Raw genomic sequence first — 22,268 nt, forward strand, 5'->3', positions numbered from 1 at the left:
AAGTGCAATGAATAATTGATGATGGTCCCTTGAAAGCCTCAACAGGGAGATGGACAGGGAAGATACACTGAGGATTTTAATGGGGATTTCTGCAGGGGGAAGACTCCCATTGGAACTGTCTTTATTGCACCTCTGTGGAAATAGAGCCCACACTGCAAATTAGAATATGTTATAGAGAGATATGCCCCACTGACAGGGACCTGGCATTTATGTATTATATTTTCCTTCTCTTTACAGACAAAAAAGGGGAAATTGTATTTGTCTCAAAGAGAACTCTATGTGGTTCTGCTGAATGGACAGTGTTTAGAGGTGAAATGTGACATCAAGTCCAAGGCACGAGATGTCTTTAATTTAGTTAGTACCTACGCCAACCTAACTGAACACTTCTACTTTGGCTTAGCTTTCCAGAAAGGTAAGTGTCCACCGTACCATAAGTTTTAAAAAGATGAAAATTTAAAAAGTTCATTTTGAAAAAGAAAGAACAGCCTCCTTCTTAGCAGAAGCCAACTGGTGATAGATTCAGCAGGATATATAGGTGACCAAGATTCTGGTTGGCTGGATTTTATTCTTTCTGATTTGATGTGTCACTGGAAATTCACTTAAAAATCTCTATAGCTCACTTTTCCCATTACAAAAAAATGGGGTCAGTATTTTCAAGTGTCAGGTTCTTTGTGTGAGAGCCATGATGTAAGTGTTATAATGAAGTGTTAATCCTTCCCTGACTATGGAATAGGATAGTTATTTCAGGGCAAGGCTCAGGGCTACCTACATTGTGGGATTTGGAAGCTGGAGAAGCTGAAAATTCCCATCTAACTATAAATACAGGATTCAAGGAGAGTTGAACATAAGGTCCTTGAAGGCAGGGATGGTTTTTTTTCTTTTTGTCCTCAAAGTTCTAGCCTTTAGCAAAGTGCATGGTACATGGGTGATAAATAATTTTGTTCAGTTGAATTGACTAAAGATATTCTAGGTCCTTCACAATGTGATTAGATTATTTTGAATATTTCTAGAGAAGGAGACTTGGCAGCTTCCTCCTCAGGGACTTTTTCTGTATCCTAAGACTCTTGCTATGAGGAGTTTTTATTTATAATGAATTGTTTTAATTCTGAATTTTTGCACTAAAAGAAAAAAGAGCATTTCAGTAGAACAGTAGAACACAGAAAAAAGATTACTTATGAAACTGTGAACCTCAATTTCCCACCATTTCCTCAAGGATATGTAATAGATTCTATACGTTACTTTTAAAACTGTCCTGTTTGACTATGCTTCCTTTTGAACTTCTTTCCATTTTCTTTTGTGCATTTAAAAAATGTTTCAATGGCCCTCTTTTCTGGTATTCCCATTGCTATGACATTACACAACTTCTCCTTTTTGTTTTCTTTTTATTTCTACTTTTTCCTCTGGTTCTAATACGTCTGGAGAGTTTTCCATTATGATTTATTAAAATACAGTATTCAAGATTATTTTTTAAAATATGATTTTCAGGAATTCTGATGACTCTTAAATTATTTCTCCTTAACCAATTTTCCTAATCACTTTTTATATACTCTCTTATTTTTAATCTTTTGATTTTGTTCTAATTTTTTTTTGCTGTTTCATGGAATCATCGATTTCTGTTTCATCTATTCTAGTTTTCAGGGATTCCATTTTTTGGTACCTTTACCCCCCACCCTTCCTCCTAAGTTACTCGTTCTCCTTCCAATAGTTTCCTCAAGAGCTTTTATTTCATTTTTTCCTCTTTTAATTTTCTAGATATGGAAACTTCACTTTTCCCCTTTGAATTTCATCTTTCAGTTGTTATAGGGTTAGATTTGCAGTAATTTTGACACTAGGTAGTATTTTCTTTGATTCATTCAACTCTACAGCTTTAATTCCTGAACTGGGGTTTTGCATCATGGTTAAGCACTCTCCCTTGTTGTATTCTTGGATGATGTGACTGGCCTTATTTCATCATACATTGGCTTTTCATGGTTACTTCATTTTCCAGGATTTGCCTCACTGGATCTTTGAGGTTCAAAAGCTTAGATCATTAGAGTTCTCTCTGGTGTCTCTGGTTAAGGGATGTTGGTTCTGGACCTTGACTATTTGAGTCTGAGAATTGGTACACTATTCCATATGCTGATGGTCCCTATCTATCGCTACTCCCTGGGGCTTTCAAGGTTCTTACCAGGTGGCTTTCTGACCACATTGATGATTTCTGGCTTGGGCTTTTAGGCTACCCCTTCACTCTTGATGTTTCTGACCACAAAAGCATTGAAGACTACATGTTTCCCTGGTCATCTCTGTTCACCCTGGGAGATTAATCTGTACTGGAGGTAGCTTTGCAGGAGAGGAACAACTGATATTTTGTGTGGGTCTTGGCTGGAAGAAATAACTTGCTGTAGTATCTCACTAGGTTTCTTGATAGTTATTCTCTCTCTTGTGATCCGTTTTTTTTGCTAGAGTGGGTGTAAAAAGATGGGCAACCTCTGTCAAGTTCAGGAAACCATCTTGATACAAACGACCAAGAAATTTTCAAGCTTGTTTAAATCTACTTTGTTTTCCTTCTAGCTATTCATTAATGGATATGAAGAATATCTAGAAGTCTGATATCACTTACTAGTTCCTTCCATACTTGTCTCCCTTTCATAGCATCATAGAATCTTGGCATTGCAAGGAACCTTAAAGGTTATCTGGTCCAATCTCATATCTGATGGATTAATCTTCTGTAAAAATTCTCATGTAAGTGGTCATCTAGCCTTTGAATATCTTCAGTCCTCACAACCTCCTAATGCAGCAGTTTTTAGTTTTGAATTTCCCAAATTATTAGGAAATTCTTTTTCCTTTTATTATGCATTGCTATCAGCAACAGCATTGATCCTCTTTTGCCTACCTCTATCCAACATAGAAGTCAAAATTCTGTGTTTTTATACTTATACTAAGCCTGAATCTGTTTTAGGGAGCTAGGCAAAGATACAAAATTAAAAAAAAAACAATTATATTACTCTTCTCTGGCCTCTTTTCTCCTTATCTACATCTCTCTTTACAAATATCTCATTTGAGATATATTGAAGTACTTAACAAATTCCTCCCTCTTCCTCTTTTCTTTCCTTCCTTCCTTTTTTCTTTCTTTCCTTTCTTCTTTCCTTCTTTCCTTCCTTCTTTCCTTCTTTCCTTCCTTCTTTCCTTCTTTCCTTCCTTCTTCCCTCCCTTCCTCCCTTCTTTCCTTTCTTCCTTCCTTTCTTCATTTTTCTTAGAAATGTGGATTCCCCCACACAGCTGTTAATTCCTAATATAGCAGTTTGGACAAGGCCAAACATTGATGGGATTGACTTCCTAGAAATTGTATGTGTTTAAGTTGAGCCCTTCCTATTAACTAGGAGTTTGGTGTAATGTATTCTTTCTGATAATCACTTCTCTCCATACAATAATAATAGCTAACATTTATATAGCACTAAAAAATTTAGAATCTTTTTACATCTATTCTATCTTTTGATCTTTTACAACAGTCCTGCGTGATAAGTGCTATTATTTTACTGATGATAATTTAGACTGAAAGAAGTTAAGCAGTTTGTCCAGAGCCACTATTAAATGTCTGAGGCAGGATTTTAATTCAGGTCCAATTTCCAATTCCAAATCTTTATTTACTATGCCATCTAGCAACCTCAAACCACCAAGTGCTTCCATTTTAGGTAAAGAATTCTTTTTCTTGGATGATGAAACAAAATTGTGTGAAATAGCACCAGAAGGCTGGAATGACAGATCTAAGAAGAAAACCACCATCATTAACTTCACACTTTATCTGAGGATAAAATTCTTTGTCAATCACTTTCACCTTATCCAGTGAGTATTGTAGACTTCTTGCTTGTTCCTTTGATAGTTGATCATAAGCACCTGTGTCTTTAATCCAATATAGGCAATTAAACATGGTACAAAGAAATTTGACTTGGGGCATAGCACTAGCAACTGGGGAAATTAGGAAATGCTCCTTAGTGGGAATGGTACCTGACCTGAAACCTGAAGGAAGAGTAGGATTCTAAAAGACCAATAGGAGGAGGAGTGGTACATTCTAAAGGTAGAAAAGATTTTTTTTTTTTTGACCAGGGAGAAAGTATTTCACAAGAGGCAATCACAGATTTAAGACATTATTAAAGTAAAAGTTGAAATGAATTGAATATGTACACTTTGATCATGTTTTCTTTCACAGTGTTCATCTTTTTTAGATGGAAGAGGCTGATTCTTTTAAATTGTCCTCCTATGCCAGTCGCAGTGTAGCAACAGAGAGATGGGCTTAGAGCTAGAAAGATCTGGGTTCAAAACTTATCTCTGACACACACTGGCTTTGTAACCCTGGGTAAATCATTTCCCCTTTTAGTGTTCTAAGCAACTCTCTAGGACTATAAATTGTAGAGATAAGGTGCCAGCTTGTACTGGTTGGGAAAATTTTCTCAGCTGGGAGTTCTTAAACAATTAAAATCACATCCTTCATACACCAGCTTTTTCATCTTCCTCTGCCTCCTGCTGGTATCTGGTAATTTTATTTACCCTTCTCTCTTTGTTTTTTTAGCCACAGTCTTACAAGACATCAATTTTATCTCCAGCTCCGGAAAGACATTCTGGAGGAGCGTATATACTGCAGCGATGAGATGTTATTACAGCTTGGTGCATTAGCCTTACAAGTGGAATTTGGGAACTATAGTCCAGAGGCACGGCCAATCATTCTATGTTTATTCATGCATTCATTTTGCAAGCATTTCCAAGTGTTTCCTGAGTATGCAGCACTGGCCTGGATCTTGACATGGTTGTGGAATAGATTACTAGAAATGTGAAAACATGATAGTCTATGATAGAGATTCCACCTGGGATTCTGCTTGGGATCATAGATTAGGAAGACATGAAGGGGATTTTAAAGATGATCTTGTCTAGATGTCCTTAAGCCTGGGTCCTGTGAAGTTACTTTAAAAAAAGATTTTGAACCATATATTTCAAAATAATTGATTTTTTCGGTAATCCTAAGCATTTTATTTATATATTTAAAAATAATATTCTTAGAGCAGGTTCATAGATTCTTCTGTATTCCCAAAGGGGTCCACAATACACAAAAATGCTTAGAATCCCTGATCAAGTCCCATCTTTTTCATTTTGCAGACAAACTGAGACCCAAGAGAGCAGAAGTGACTTGTCAGAGGTCTTACAGGCAGCAAGTTGCAAAGCGTGAATTTGAACCCAGGTTATCTTATTCTCGATCCAGAGCCTTTCCATTATATCACACAGTTAGAGCTCTGATGGATCTGTGTGACCTCATCTGTTTGGATCCTTCCTTTACCAAAGCACTTTGCGGGACCATCCATGTATTATTTATTTTTCAGCGATCTCCATCACGAGATAGGCAGAACACAACTGCCATTATTGCAAACTAAATTCTAACCTAATTCTTATCTGACCTCTCCCAAGTGACAGTTGCAATTAGGTCAGCCCTACCTGTGTCTGAACAACTGGGGCACCATCGGATGTTAGAGCTCTCTGAGATTCACTGGATGCGGTTTGTTTATGATCGCCCTGGGGCTGGGGAGACAAGCTGCAGAAAAGCAGATGACAGGAACTCTTGGCCATTTCACATTTAACTGTGGTCATCTGGGATGCAGGCTAGAAACTAAATAGCAGCTCCTGATGAGCCCCTGTGGCCCAGAGTTTTGAAGAGGCCAAATGGTTTAATGCAAAGAGCATAGGACTTAGAGTGGGGAAAGCTGTATTTGAATTATGCTTTTGAGACTTCATAGTTATCTGAAAGAGGGCAAGTCATTTAGCCTCTGGGAAACGTTTCCCTTTCAGTTTCCACCTTCATGGCTTCCTTCAAGTCCCAGCTAAAGTCCTACAAGAATCAATCAATAAACATTTATTAAATGCCTACTATGTGCCAGGAATTGTGCTAAGGAGCCTTTTGTAGTCTCCTTTAACCATAGTACCTTCCCTCTGTTGATTGCTTCCAATTTGTCCCATATCTATCTTGTTTGCACATGGTTGTTTGCTCTTGCCCCCTCCATTGGTTCATTGAGAGCAAGGACTGCCATTTTGTTTTCTTTGTATCCTAGCATTTAGCACAGTGCCTGGCACATTGAACGCACTTAATACATTTCCTAATTGACTGTAAATTACCCAAGAGTTGTTGATCTGATTTGGTGGAGGGTCTTTCCAAACCTAACATTCTATAACAAATGAAGTCCATAAAAACCCATAACAAAATGTCACCTACCTCACAGGGCTGTAATGGGGAGGAAAGTGCTTTGTAAGCCCTCAAATGTGATAGAAATGTGAGCAATTACTATTATTATTACTCTCCTTTTCAAGTGTGGCGCCTTTCCAGTGTTTGCTGCTTAGTTATAGCAGCTCTTCTGATCACAGCACAGATGGGCTGGCTACAGGCCCACCACATCAGTGCCTTTATGGAAACCATTAGAATGAGAATGAGCTATTAGAATGGAAGTTGGACCCTTTGTGGGCTTGCAACCTCCCTAAATATCTGCCTGGGATTCGTTTGCCTGTTTCAAATATTCTCTCTAGGAGCCCAGTTGTTCATATTCATATACATTCATTCATTTATCCAACAAGCATTTATTTACCACCCCATTATGTGTAAAGCTAGAGGCAGCATGGCTTACATGGAGCCTTGAGTCAGAAAATCTTAGGTTCGACCATTGCCTCTGGCATATACTAGATTTGTAACTCCTGGACAAGTAACTTAGCACTCAGCGTCCTGGGCAACCTTAAAATTATAAGTTCCAGAACTTTTGTGCATCTTCATTAATAAAAAAGTCTTTCCTCCCAGGAATTTGTTCTCTCCATGGAATCACAGGTTCACGCTTTCCTTTTCCCCAGCCCTTTCTTATGCAAACACAGAACTGTGCAAGGCAAGTTGTATTATTATTCCCATTTTCAGCTGACGAAATTGAGATAAACAGAGGTTATGTGACTTGCCTGGACTAATACAGCTAGCAGGTGTCTGAAGATAAATTTGAACTGGGATCTCCCTGACTCTGCCTCATAAAGGGGGAAGACATTCAGCTTCTGTGTCCTTTATTAGTCCTCCCTCATTTGCCCATTAATCGTCTTATTTGCTTTGACCTGACCCTTAGCACCTGCCCATGTAGACATTTCTACTTACATCCCTTAGGAAACTGGCTAGGTTTAGGACATCCTGTTGAATGGAATAGGGGATTTTCAGCCAATGTTTTATTTTTACTCTGTTTAGGGCTCTGAAAAATTTTAATCATAAGTTTTCCCTATGTATTTTGTTGCCCATAGGCACAGGGGAAATATTCTTTTTTGGTTGAAGACTATATTCCAGCAAGCATGATTGAGCGAATGACAGCACCCTGTGTGCAATCGGAGGTCTTGAAAATACATAGTTGCTATGGTCCCCTATCTAGAGAAGAAGTTGAATTGGAATTCTTAAAGGTATGAGCTTTTGTTCCCTAGAGAATAGATGCTACATTAATCTATGGTAGTGCCTCTCTCCCCTAAAGTTCACATATTTCACATCTGTAATTCTATTTATTTTTATAAGAGCTGTGGTGTCCTTCTATGAGCTAGACTTATTCCTCTTTTTGTCAGATTAAAAAAATAGGTCAAAACAGAAAGGGGGCATAGATTTCAGGGCCTGGGGATAAAGGGAAGAGAGATAGTGGCTGTCTCCTCCCTGGAGGTCTTCAAAACAATGGTTGGGTTGGAGAGGTAATTTTTGTTTTAGAATCAGTTGGATGGAAATGGCTTCTAAATTCTCTTCCATCTCGTGTTCTGTGAGTGGCTGGTATTGCCTTATGAATCTCAAGTAGTGAAGGGAAAAAAAAAAGTTTCTTGACCCCTCAGTCCTACTCTCTATCCATTATGCTCCGCTTCCTCTTCTCAACATTTTTAGCATAGGAAAGGCAAATGAAGTCAATGAATATTTTATGTTGTTTTCATATCTTGATTTTACTTTGTATTGAAACCTTAGTAAGCAAAAATGGCCACATATGATTTATTTGTCCATGTGAATAGATTGTATCCAAGGTTGGGAGGGATGTTTAAGACCTTGTTTTCTTTTTCAAGTTGAAAGTCTTTTATTTAGACACATTTTTGGGGAAATTGAATGTCCTGGGATAATTTTCGTGTCTGGCCCTATATTTTTAGTTAGTTAGTCATTTAATGTTCATGTGTAGTAAGCTCAATATGGCTTTAAAATGTAATGATTTCCTTTAAAAATGTGAACAGAAATCCAGTCCATATCGGATTCAGTTTTTATGCATACTCTGTGTCAGGAAAAGTTGGCAACCTCTTTGCATGCTGAGATTTAAGTTGTTTTAGCAATCTGGTGCATGGTTTATTGGGAATGGAAGCACAATGATAATCAAGGCAGATAAGACAAAAACTCCAATTACTGATGCACATGACATTGGAATCTACATGGGTCTCTAGGTATGGTGCCATCAGATTGAACAGTTTTACACTAGTCTTATGAAATATTTTAACATTATTTTACAAAAAAGAAATGATGGTCAAGGGAACCATAATCATAAGCTAAATTGTAAAAATGGGTTCCTCATTCTTCCTTCCTTCCTTCCTTCCTTCCTTCCTTCCTTCCTTCCTTCCTTCCTTCCTCTCTGTCTCTGTCTTTATCCTTCCTTCTTTCTTTTTTCTTTCTTCTTTTCATCAAAAAACACTGATCAGAATTGAGAAGCAGCATGACAGAAGTAGTGGATAGCTCATTGGACTTGAAGGCAGTTAAGACATGTTCTCAAGTATTCCTCAGAGTTACTATTACAGTGTGACTTGATGGAATATAAACTTCTTGAGGCAGTGATTTTGCCTTTGTATCCCTAATACCTAATGCATAGAAAGCTTTTAATAGTGCTCATTAACTACTCTTGGGAAAGTCACAACTTTTTTGAGCCCCAGTTTTCTCACTTATAAAATGGGAATATTAGCATTGTAAAGTTGTTGTGAGAATCAAATGATAAAGTATTTTTTCTATTAAAAATTTTTTCCCATGGTTACATGCTTCTTGCTGTCTTTGTCCCCTCTTCCTTCCCCCCTCCTGGAGATGACAAGCAATTCCCCTGGATTATACATATATTATCACTCAAAACTCATTTCCATACTATTTATTTTTTCATATCATTCATTTTTGTAATAAAGTAATTTTTTGTCAAATCTTTAGCCTTTTTTTTAAACTCTTGCTTTCTGCCATAGAACCAAAACTAATGCTATCTATTGGTTCCAAGGCAGAAGAGTGGTAAGAGCAAGGCAATGGGGGTTAAGTGACTTGCCCAGGGTCACATAGTTGGGAAGTATCAGAGTTCATATTTGAACCCAGGACCTCCCATCTCCAGGTCTGGTGCTCTATCCACTGGGCAACCTAGCTGCTCCCTAAGCTTTTTATAAATGTGAGCACTATTTCATCTTCATACAACTTTGTATTAATCCCAGGGGGAGGGCAGTTTCTAACTCATTGGCTCTTGAAAAGCTAGGGTACCTTTCGTTTCCTTTCTGTCTTCATTCACTCTTTCCCCACTCCTCGTCATGGCCACTGTATTCAGGGACAAATGGACACATTTTAGGGAAGTTTATTTCTGTTGATTGAATACCCAAGATCATAGAATGATGGAACTGGAAGGAATTATAACCAGCCAAGCTGGTTCATTTTACAAATAAGAAAACTGAGATGGGGAGTGCATAAGTGATTTGTCCCAGTTCATTTATGGTAGAGCTGGAACTAACATTCAAGTCTCCTTGTTTATAACTCAGAAAATGGTATTATGAGGGCCATGCAGGGAAAGACAGGAGGTCTGGAGGAAATGTAAGGTGTCTGCTCACTTTACTCAATTAGGAATCAGAGATCATTGTCTCTATCTCTACAGTACTGCCTCCTACGACAGACTTGCTTATTTGGGTAACGCCCTGGTGGTCCTGAATATATTGCCCTCTCTGGTAGAAAGTTGAGGAGCTTCCTGGCTGCTCTACTCCCTGGACTTTTAGCAGACAGGAAAGTCTTTCTAGTTCCTCCTAATGACTCTGGCTAACTGAAATTTTCAGTGATAATTTGGATTTACTGTTACACTTTGCCCATTCAGAGGTGACATTCAGTAGGCTCTGTGGTGCTGATTGTACCCTTTCTTAGTGTGAGGAGCCAGAGAATAAAGTCAGGGAGTTCTTTTGCCAGGTTGGAAGTGAGGCTAAGTCAAGGTCAAGAACCAGGCATGGGACATAGCCCTGCAGGGCCACAGGGGAATGACGTGTTGTGTTGTGTGATGTCCAAGCAAAGTCAAAACCAAGACTTTCAATAAGGTCTGAGATAGATAAGATCTGGGACGCAGATTTTATCAGCTTGGAACTGGGCAAATGAAGCCAGAAGTGAGATCTGGGATGCAGATTCTAACCATTTGGAAACTGGCAAATTAAGAAGCTCGGAGATGGGAAAAGTCATCTCCATTTGCAGTACTTGGGTGGTCTATGGGCATTTGAATATTTCTATATTCAGCTGGAGAGCTGTAATCACTTCGAGGAGGCTACAACATCCAGAGGTTACAACATCCAGAAGGTATATTTCCCCCTTAGGGTGATTTAAAAACTTATAAAGAATAGAATAATTGATCATATACATGTGTATGATACTTTTTAATAATAGCATTTATATAGTGCTTTAAGGCTTATAAAGTGCCTTGCATACACTATCTCATGTGATTCTCACAAGCCTGTCAGGTCAGTACTATTGTCATTCCAATTTTATAAATGAGGAAACTGAGTCTGAGAGAAGAAGGCAGCTGAATCTTGGTGGTAAAGTACTAAGAGTCAGAGGCACAGAGGCAGGATTTTAAGTCAGATCTTCTTGACTCTGACCAGCACCAGAGTGACCTGCAATCAGAAAGACCTGAGATCAAAACCTGTCTCAGACACTTACTATCTTTGTGACCCTGGACATGTTTTATAACCCATGTGTGTTGCAGTTTCCTTGTCTGTAAGATGAGGATAATAACTTTCTAGCTGTGTGACCCCAGGTAGTTCACTTAAATCTCTATTTGCCTCAGTTTACTCCTCTGTAAAATGGGGATAATAACTTTCTACCCGTGTGAAGCAAACCTCATTTTGCTTCAGTTTCCTTATCTGTAACATGAGGATAATAATAGCACCTACCTCCGAGGGTTGTTGTAAGAATCAAATGAGAAAATAATTATAAAGTACTTAGTTTGAAGCCTGACAAATAGTAAACACTATACAAATTACAGTTATTATTATGATTATATTACCACCACCTAAGTATCTTCTAGGTTTTGCAAAGTGCTTTACTGGCGTTATTTCATTTGGTCCTCTAATCACTTGGTGAAGCAGGTAGTTCCATGATCATTAACCTCATGTTAACAATGAGGATTAAGAGAGATTGAGTGACTTCCCACGGTCACACATTGTCCCAGGCAGATTGGAGTCACTTGGCCCCACCATGATATGCTACCTGTGAAGAGAATCGAATGTCTTAGCTATGCTTTCCTTTGCTTGAACACTAAAGCTCTTGTCAAATGGTTATTTAATCACAGCTTCTTATGGCTGCCATTCCTTTGGACTATTTTTTAAGCCTTTAAACTGTTGTCATATGATGCTCTCTTAAAACAGAAACGTTCTCCTACAGTGTTATGTTTTCACCTCACTTCACCGGATGTCTAATTGAGCCAGTTCATTATCTCACACTGATAGTGGACTTGACAGAGTGGAATAAATGCTAGATGAAATGACAGCCATACCACACGTGGCAACTCCAAGGAGAAAGAGGGAATTGGTTTGCATTCCACCCTTTCCAACCTATCCTTCATACCATTGCCAAATTGACTCCTCCTCCTGCTAAAAGCCCTTCACCTGCTCCCCCTTGCCTGACTAAAATCCTTATTTAATTGCTGTAGCTCCCCTAGTGACTAGGTCTATGTTCTGCATGTATCTTAATAAAGGTTTGATAAATTAAAGTGAATCTTTAGTTCACAGTCTGTAGAAAAATAGAATGACAGGAACAACATTTATTAAACATCCTCTGTGTTCAAAGTTTTGTGCTAGGCATAGGGGGTGGGGAAGAAATTCATAATTTTAATAAAACCTGATTCCTATTCTCATAGAATTCACAGTATGATGGAGGGAAAAGGTACTGTTGTAAATAGCTATATTACACAATAGTATATGATCTATAAAATGTGAGGGCCAATAGTGAAGGTTTTTTATTACAACAAAGGAATAAAACATGTACTGAGCACTTTTTATGTACCAGGAATAGCGCCATATATTGGGAATAAAAATACAAACAAAAGGATAACAGTCTCTGCCCTCAAGGAATTTATATTCTAATGGGGGAAGACAATATATAAAAGGGAGCTAAAAAGTGCGTGTGGGAAAGGTGTAGAGAAAAATGCACCTAGCACGGAAGAAAAGTCTGAAGAGTTAGTGGTGAAGCCAGGAGAGAACTGAAGGACTAGGTAGGAATGTTTTCCAGAAGACAGGGTCACAGGGATGGATTAATCTTCCAAGGAAAAAAGGTTTTTCAGTTGTTTTTCAGTCCTATCTGACTCTTTGGGACCCCATTTGAAGTTTTTTTGGCAAAGATACTAGAGTTTTTGCCATTTCCTTCTCCAGTTCATTTTACAGATGAGGAAACTGAGACAAACAGGATTAAATGCCTTACCCAGGGTTGCAAAACTTGAAAGTGTCTAAGGTCAGATTTGAAATCAAGTCTTCCTGACTCCAGACCTGACACTTTATCCACTGAGTCACCTAACTGCCTTACTACAATGGTCTTTTTAATGGCCAGAAGCATCATTTGGGAAAATTTCCTAAAGGAAGCTTTTTTTTTTTTTAAAGTTAAGCTTTAAAGATTGTGTCAGACTTTAATAGGCTAAGAGGGGAAGGGAGAGAGTTCTGAACATAGCAATTACTGGGTAAAGCATAGAAATGTAGGTGTGAAGTTCAAGTCCTCCTAAGGATCAAATTCCATTTTAATTGTTAGAGTAAAACATTTCTAACAAAAAATGCCAAACCACCTCATTGTCATCAATACTTTTTAACATGGTAGAGTTATGCTGTGTCTTAGTGTAAAGATCAAGGAGGGATGTGATGAGTTCAAATTCTAGACCCACTTCTGCTATTGGACAGCTAGGCAAAAGACTTTACTTCCTTCGCTTTAGACTTCCTCATCTGGAAAGCCAGACAAGTTAAAAAGATGACATCTAGGATGCCTTCCAACATAAACATTTCATGTTTCTATAATAATATTCCCATACAACAAAAGCATTTGGATAATCCCTTAGAGTTGGTTGCTATGGAAATTGACCTGCACAATTTGCAAGGAAGAAGAAAACTCATACAATATTCTGAGGTTTCTCTTATCTCAGGGAGAAGATCAGAGGATTTAAAATATGAATGTCTAATTTATTTTTATTGTTCTACTACATTTTTATTTTTATTTCCCCTTAATGTATGGGGATGGATTAAAAGTAAAACAGACAAAAATGTCCTTATACATAGGTGTCTTTCATTCTTAATATATTCCTCCACCCCACCCTACCCCCATTCCCCCATAGTGGCATACATATGGGAGCTGTCCAATGCCAGCATAGCTGAAGAAATACGGGGGAGGGAGCCAGGGGAGGATTAAGCTTCCATGCTCTCCCTTCAAGGTATGCTCCGGCTCATTGAGTGTGGCAAATTGCATAAACTCTTTAATCAGCTCAGCTTGAATGTGGTTCCTTTGACCTGCTTGGCATTTTGGTTGTTGTTGACCTTCTCTTTAGTTTCTAATTCTCCATTCTTTTGGATCCTTTTGCTCCTACTTCTCAGGACTCTTGAAGATTCTGGACATGCCTCTTGCCTCTGTTCTTTTTCTTGTCTTTGCTTGTTTAATATCTCACTCCTTTATGGTTTATAGAATAAAAAATTCACGGGATTTCAGAACTGAGAGGACTAGTCATATTTACATTACATGCCCCTTGTCTCTGGTCAATTGAGCTCAGACTGTATCACCATGAACCATACTGGGCTGAGTTCCAGACCTATAATACTCTGCTCCATGATACCTCAGCCGGGTTAATACCAATTCATTCTTCCTAACTTGGGTCTGACTCCTAGAAGGCATTCAGGAGTTGGAGAAATAGCAAATTACAACTAAAATCAACACATAAGCAAATGTACAGATTTATAAAACTTTGTGAACACTAATCCAGATACCCACTAAATGGATATGGTTTGAGTTTCCTGCCCCCCCCAATAAAGCTTATAGAAAAATAAAGAGCTTTTAATAAGGAACAAAGATATACACATAAAAGGAATAGTAAAAATAATACAAAGTTTTATGAGAGATATGAATAAGTTCCATGTGAAGTCTAAGAAGAGAAAAGGTCAGTACTAAATGGAACGATCAGAAATCTCCAAAAGGGAGATCAGGCAAAACTTCAATATTGGAAGGGGCCTTCTAATTCAGTGGTCTCCAAAGTAGAAGATGTAGCCTCATCCCAAGAGGTATACAATCTACTAATCAGAGGATGGAAAGGTAGGTCCCATTCTTCCTTTGAAAACCACATCCAACTGTTAGAACTAATGTCCAGTACAATAACATAAAACCAACATTTCCCATTCTCCCCACTTTCTTTTGTGCAAAACCCCATCTTCCCCCTTCTGAGACAGTTGGTGACCTCTCAAGGCAGTTATAATCTAGCAGTTGCCAATGAGTCATTAGGAGCCCCTCTCTCCAATTTTCTTTCTCCCAGTAATCTACTTCCCATCCCATAATCACTTTATAGTTGTGACAGGGAAGCCCCTTCACTCAAAGGCAAGGGATCAGGAATGAGAGTTGTGTCTCCTCTCCTTTTCAATTTGGTTAGGACAGGGTGAATTGAAGAGGATGAACAGGCATAGATACATTATGTTGTCATGAATCTTACTGTTTTACCTTTACCCTCCTCAAAAGAGTCCTTTACCAAACTTCAATATTAATATCAAGGATGGCACTTTTCTTCTACTTACCCAGATTTACAACCTCAGTGTCATATTCTACTCTTTACCTTTTCTCTCTAATCATTTGCCAAATCTTGTCACAATATCTCTCATATCAGCTCCCTTCTACTCACCCAAACACCACCCCAGTTCCTCATTATTTCATGCCTGAACTATTAAAATCACATTTTAATTGGACTCACTGCTTCAAGTCTCTCCTTTCTAATCTGTCTTCCACACAACTGCCAAAATGATTTTCTCAAAAAACACAGGTATCATCATGTCACTTTCCTAATCAATAAATACCAGTGGCTTCCTTATAACTCAAGGATAAAATATTATTTCATTTTTATTTTGTCTTTTAAATATCTTTTTTGTGTGTTTCAAGTGATTTACACAGAATTATTTGTATAATATTGCATTGTATAACTTATTGTATAATATAAATGAGTTAATGTACATGTATTAAAGGTACATACTTTTTTTTTCACTTAGAGAGTTGCATGACCAAAAGAGTTTGGAGATGACTGTTAGAGTTCAACCTATGTGTGAAAAAGAATTCTCTCTTAAAAATACCCCCAATATAGTTTTCTAGCCTCTGCTTCCATGTCTCTAGTGAGAGAGGAAGCCTATTCTCTTTGTGGATACCTCTAATCAGAAGAAAGGCTTTCCTTAATTCAAGCATAACTTTTGGCCCTTCAAAGTTTCTATGCATTACTCAGTGTGCTCTATTCTTCACCTTGTTAACCCTTCAAATATTTGAATAGTTATTGTAACCAGTGCCATGCTTTCTACTGTTCTCAGTCTTCTCTTCATCAGATTCTTCAGATTCTTCAACTGAGACATATAGCCAATTTCTTCGTCATCATGGTCACCTTTTTTAAACCCTTTTCAGCTTATTGACATCCTATGTAAAATGTGATACTTAGATGATATTTGAATTGGACTTTAAAGGGTGAGTAGGAATTTAACAAGAATTGAAGATGTAGGAAATATTCTCAGCATAGTCATAAAATAGGAAAGTGAAAGGCATATATTGACAGCGCATGGTATTCCCGTTTATCAATAAAAGGGCACATGGGTAAGAACAATATTTAAGACTGGAAACACAGGGTGGCACAATATTGTAGAGAACCTTTAATAGCAATCTAGAGAGTTGTACTTTTATTTGATAAACAATCAAGAAAGAACCATCCAAGAGTTTTGAGCAGAGTGATGAGTTCAAATCTAGCCTCAGGTACTTGTTAGCAGTGTTATACTTGGATAAATCACTTAACCTCTGTCTGCAGTTCCCTTGATTATAAAAATGGGGATTGTAATGTCACCCACCAGGATTGTTGTGAGGATCAAATGAGATAATATTTAAGAAAGATAGTGCCTGGCATAAAGTAGTTGCTTAATAAATGTCTGTTCTATAATCATAGTCATAATAGCTAGTATTTAAATAGTGCTTTAAGGTTTGCAAAGCACTTCTGAATTCTGGCAACACTAACAGAAATAATAATATCAAAAGGAGGGTAACAGGCTCACTTTTGGACATGTTGAATTCAAAGTGCAAAGATGGAGATGTCTCTTAGGAACCTAAAGATGTGGTTCTTGAGATCATGGCTAGAAATAAGGATGTGGACGTCTTTTCATTAGAGGTAATAGTTGAAGCCATAGGATATCACAAGATTACCTATGGAAAAAGTATGGAGAGGAAAGTCAAAGAACCTGGTGTATACTTATCTTAAGGATATGAAAAGAGGAAGAGGAGCCAGTATAGAAAACAAAGAAGGATCATTTAAAGAGATGGAAGGAGAAGGAATTATTTCTGAAGTCAAGAGAAGAGGCTATCTACAAGGAGAGGATTTTCTCACTCTCCAGTCAAAATAATGATTAGGAAGGATGAGATCTGAGAAAAATAAAGACTGGGGAAAATTCACTGAATTCATTGATTAGGAGGTTATTGATAACTCTAGAGGGAGTAGTTATACTACAATGGTAAGATCAGCAGTCAAATGGCAAGGTCTAACAAAAGTGAGGAAATGGTAGTATAGTATAGTATAGACTATGTTTTAAAGAGGTTTGGTCAGAAAGTGGAGAAGTTGAAGGAGATGGTAGTTAGAAAGTACAGAAAGAAAGAGAAGAGGTTTTATTTTAGGAGTGGGAAGACCCATACATTTCTGTAGGTGAGAGAGGCAAAGACTGAAGAATGTGGCAAGATGTGTGCATCTTTAATTCTTATCTATAGATAAAGAAAGGGATTTGTTTTCTGTCTTTATATTCCTTACCCTACTTTCTACTGCTAATGTAGCACAATGTTGAACACAATAGGATTTAAATAAATATCTATTGATTAAATTGTATGCTTCTAAAGCAGCCATTTCTGTCTCCTTAGCTGACCCAGAAGCTTCCAGAATATGGTGTGTTCTTCTATCGAGTCTTCCAAGAGAAGAAAATGCCAGAGGCAGAGATGACTTTGGGGATTTGTGCCAAGGGCATAATTGTATATGAAGTAAAAAACAATAGTAGAATTGCAAGTTTACGTTTCCAGTGGAGAGAAATGGGAAAAATTTCTACTCAGGTCAGTCTAATCAAGAACTATGAATCATTTGCTTTCCCTGCCCTCCCTCCTTCTTGTTGCTACTATATAGAAAGAATGGAAAGCATAACCTTGAAGAGATCAAACCTTGTGTGTGCCATTCTTCTAGATTATTTACTCTGGGGAATGCTGTCACTTTAATACCCAGAGGATTATGTTTTCCTTCTAGGGAAAGCTTTCTTAACTCTAGGAATCCATCAGCATTGATAGTAGTGGGTAGATAGTCTAGACTGGGCATTCAGGAGTATTCAGGCTTCTTATTTCTGTCTTCTTAAATCCCTAATAGTATTAAAAGGCACCACATCTAGCCTTAGTATTTAAGCTTTTGTGACAATTATTTCCCCCAAAGAGGATTTTTTTTTATCAGCAACACTTATGGGCTGTAACTTGTTCAAATATGTATTTATTCTATCTTCCTTTCTGCAGGATTATAGTTGTTGTAGTTCTCTTTTCCTATCTCTCTCCTTCCTTTCCCCTCTTCTTCAATATTTCTCCTTCTCCTTCTACATTTCCTCCTCTTCTTTCTTATTTAATCATAGCCAATGACAGCATGGGATAGTGGATGGTATGTTGGACTAGGTCTCAGGAAGATCTGCACTAAAATTCTATAATTCTGAGTTGTGTGACCATAGATAAGCTATATGATTGTTGACACTTAGTTTGCTTATTTGTAAAATAATTTTAAAATGACCTTAGAGGTGATTGAGTCCAATCTCTATTTTACAAATAACCAAATTGAGTAACATAGCAATCATTAGTGCTTCCATTTCATAGATGGGGAAACTATGACTCAGATTGCTTATGTAAGTGTGTTTTTTTTTAAACCCTTACCTTCCATCTTGGAGTCATTACTGTGTATTGGCTCCAAGGCAGAAGAGTGGTAAGGGATAGGCATAGGGGTCAAGTGACTTGCCCAGGATCACACAGCTGGGAAGTATCTGAGGCCGGATTTGAACCCAGGACCTCTTGTCTCTAGGTGTAAGTTGTTAAGATTCATACCCAGACTTTCTACTACCACCACCACAATAAACATTCATATATGCCAGGAATTTTGCCTGTTGCTAAAGTATATGAAGAATGGTTGGGTGGTGCAGTGGATAGAGTATTGGGCCTGGAGTAAGAAGGACTCATTTTTCTAAGTTCAAATCTGCCCACAGGCACTTAGAAGTTGTGTGACCCTAGATAAGTCACTTAACCCTGTTTGCTTCTGTTTCCTCATCCATAAAATGAGTTGAAGGAGGAAATGGCAAACCACTCCAGGATCTCTGTCAAGAAAATCCCAAATGGGATCATGAAGAATTGGATAGGACTGGTAACAACAAGTATACAAAAGAAAAAATGATATAGTCTTACTCTTCAAGAAGTTACATTATATTAGGCATTAAGATCAGGGTCTACTTTTTTTTCTTGAACATTTCCAAAGTTAGTATTCTTTCCCATTTACCAAACTTGCTTAGTCTGCCTGATAATGCTTTTACTTTTCTCTGTTTCTGCTTGCTTTCTTTCTGGGTTTTTGTTTCTGGGCTTACTGCTTAAGTGGCAGATCAGCAGGCTTCTTCTCTTCCCTGGGGATTGCTATTAGCTATGCCTAAATGACTATGACCAAATTGGATTGAAGGAAAATTAAGTCAGTTCAGTTCATCCTGGCTCTATTTTACAACAGAGATGCAGACCTGCTGCTTATATGGGTGGAGAGACAGTCTTGGGCAAGTTGACTGAATGAAGTTTCCAGGCTTAGAACCATTTGTCTTGGTCCTGGAGGGATGACTGTAAAGATAGTTAAGACACTCCTCATGAACCTGTGCTAGCTGAAAAAAAAGCTAGAACTCAGTAAATTGCGTTTGGATCAATCACCATGTGACAGTCTTTATTTTTTCATTCTTTAGAGAAAGAAATTCACTATTGAAAGCAACATCACTGGTAAGAAACATACTTTCATTACTGACACGGTCAAGACATGTAAATATTTGCTGGACCTCTGCTCTGACCAGCACAGATTTAATGCGCAGATGAGCTCTGGGCAGTTTTCCCAAGTTTTGTCAGGTGAGTAATGCCATATTCACAATTCTATGGAAAATATTTCTAATATGACACACTCACGGTTCTTCTTGTAAATGAATCATGGGTTGTTATGAGATTATTTTTAAATGTCCCCTAGATCAATCATGGACCCCTATTATCAGATGTAAGACCTTAGGCAAGTCATTTAGCATCTCTGAACCATTTCTCTCATCTGAAAAATGGGGATAATAATTCTTGCATTGCTTACTTTGCTTAGAAGTTGGAAGGCTGGTCCTTGGTTAACCTTAAAGCACTATATAATGTGAGATATTATTTTTGAATGGGAAAATTGAGAAAAGGCAGAGAAGCAAAAAGCAAGATAATAGACTTTGAGCTATAGAAGAAACTTAGAGGTCATCTGGTCTTGCCTTCTCATCTTATTTATTTTAATTTTATCAATATCTTTTATGTTTACTTATCTTTATTTCTACCTATATTCCTCCCTGTTCACCTACCCATTGAATCATACTTTAAAAAAATAAAAAGCAACATAAACAAACAAACAAATAAATGAATAAGATAAAATAAATAAATAAAAAGGAAGTTCAGCAAAATCAAAGAACATAGGTCCCTTTGGGCAGTTAGGTGCTTCAATGGACAGAGCACTGGACTTGGAATCAAGAAGACCTAGCTTCAAACACTTTCCCTTTTCTCTTCTCTTCTAGCCTGTATAACTCGTTTCTTTATGACCACTTACTAGATGTGTAACTCTAGACAGGTCATGTAACCTCCATTTGCCCCATTTCCTTCTCTGCAAAATAGGGATAAATAATAGCATATGTCTCTTAAGATATGTATGAGAATAAAATGGGATGGTATTTGTAAAATGCCTCACAAACATTAATGTACTATATAAATTCTAACTTGTTATTCAATCTATGATCCTATGAGCAATCAAGTCTGTTAATTTATATAACATTCAATACTCATAGTCCCCCATGTCTACAAAGAAGAAATGGAAACCAATTTTCTAATCTATTCTCTGGGACCAATCTTAGTCATTATAATTAAACAGCATTCAATTTTCCTTTTTTTGCTCTTTCCATTTATATATTAATAGTGATTGTGTATATTATTTTCCTAACAACTTACTTCACTCTAAATTAGTTCGTAAAAGTCTCCCCATTCTTCTCTGAATTTTAATAGTCATCAATACTCCCTTATAGTTATGTAAGGCAATTTGTTTAGTTCAGGAGATCTTAAACTGGTGCTAATGGCTCCAAGAAAAAGCTAGATTTCAGAGAGTTTGTGAACTTGGATAAGAAAAAAATTTAATATTTATTTTCACTTTAAATTTCATTAGTAGTCTATGTATTTTATTTTATACATTCAAAAACATTATTCTAAGAAGGGACTCAAAACTTTTTCCAGTCTGCCAAAGGGGTCTATGGCATACAAAAGGGTAAGGAATTTTACTTTAGTCATTCCCTAGTTTAATGAGCATCTATTTGTTTCCACCTCTTTATTACTTTGAAAAGTATAGCCATGAATATTTGGCATGCAAAATACTTTCTTGCTGACTTGGACCTCCTTGGAGGTAGCAATGCCTTAAATTTACTGATGATCAAATTGAGCCTCAGAGAGGGGAAGCAATTCTTATGAGATCACACAAGTAGTAGGTGATAGCATATATAGGATTTGAACCTAGGGACCCTGATTTAAAATTCAATACTCTTTCCACCACATCATGATGTCTTTAGATGTTTTCAACCTAAAGGATTATGCCAGTTTTTGTTGAAACAGAGGAGGGATACACAAGGAGAGATAATCTACAAACTACTTGGTGGAACATTGAAGATTCTGTATAACATGACTCCAATCTACCTTTTCAGACTTATTTAAAATGATTTTGATTGACAAGCTTTACATAATTGCCATACTAGATTACTAGCTGTTCCAGTAATTCAACATTCCACTTACTACCTCTATGCATTTGACAAACCGTCTACCATGTATAGGATGTGCTTCCTCCCCGGGATCTATGCCTTTCAGAATTCCCTCTCTTCCTTCAAGGTTTATCTCAGATGTTAGAGACTCGGTGAAGTCTTCTCCTATCCACTCCCATCACCAAGATAATAGTTGTATCCCATTCTCTAAATTGCCTTGCATTACATTTATCTATGAACATGTTTTATCCACATGTTCATGTTTTGTTGCTCTGATAGAATACAAACTCCTTGAGGGCAAGAACTACTTTTTTATTTTTGTCTTACCAGCATCAAACATAGTGATTTGCTTATATATGTATGAATGCATTTAACAATAACTTTTAAAAATTTTATTTTTTATTTTTTAAATTATTTTTCCATGTTTCCATAATACATTTTCTTTTCCTGCCCTCTTTTGTCCCCCTCCCAGAGCCAACAAGCAATTCCACTGAATTATACAAATGTTATAACTTGATACCTATTTCTATAGTATTCATTTTTACATTAGAGAATAGTTTAAAACCCAAACCCCAAATTATGTACATTCACAAAGAGTGCGGCTATGAATATTTTCTACAACCTTTTTTACTATCTCTTTGGGGGTCAAACCTAGCAGTGGTATTGCTGGATCAAAGGGCATACATTCTTTTTTTTTTTAACATTTATTAATATTCGTTTTTAACATGGTTACATGATTCATGCTCCTACTTTCCCCTTCA

At 37.3% G+C, this 22,268-nt stretch overlaps 1 protein-coding gene across 1 annotated transcript in view; it reads left to right on the plus strand.

The window, feature by feature from the left end:
* FRMPD2 (FERM and PDZ domain containing 2) overlaps positions 1 to 22,268 on the plus strand; it is a 165,046-nt gene that overhangs the window by 25,589 nt on the left and 117,189 nt on the right. Inside the window, exons 9-15 of the mRNA XM_044660226.1 lie at positions 238 to 412; positions 3,672 to 3,822; positions 4,547 to 4,685; positions 5,034 to 5,036; positions 7,282 to 7,434; positions 17,357 to 17,542; positions 19,447 to 19,603. Of these exons, the coding sequence (XP_044516161.1) occupies positions 238 to 412; positions 3,672 to 3,822; positions 4,547 to 4,685; positions 5,034 to 5,036; positions 7,282 to 7,434; positions 17,357 to 17,542; positions 19,447 to 19,603 (964 nt within the window). The remainder of the gene's footprint in view (positions 1 to 237; positions 413 to 3,671; positions 3,823 to 4,546; positions 4,686 to 5,033; positions 5,037 to 7,281; positions 7,435 to 17,356; positions 17,543 to 19,446; positions 19,604 to 22,268) is intronic.

This window comes from Gracilinanus agilis, chromosome 2 (genome assembly GCF_016433145.1).
Source record: "Gracilinanus agilis isolate LMUSP501 chromosome 2, AgileGrace, whole genome shotgun sequence".
NCBI classification, from domain to species: Eukaryota; Metazoa; Chordata; class Mammalia; order Didelphimorphia; family Didelphidae; genus Gracilinanus; species Gracilinanus agilis.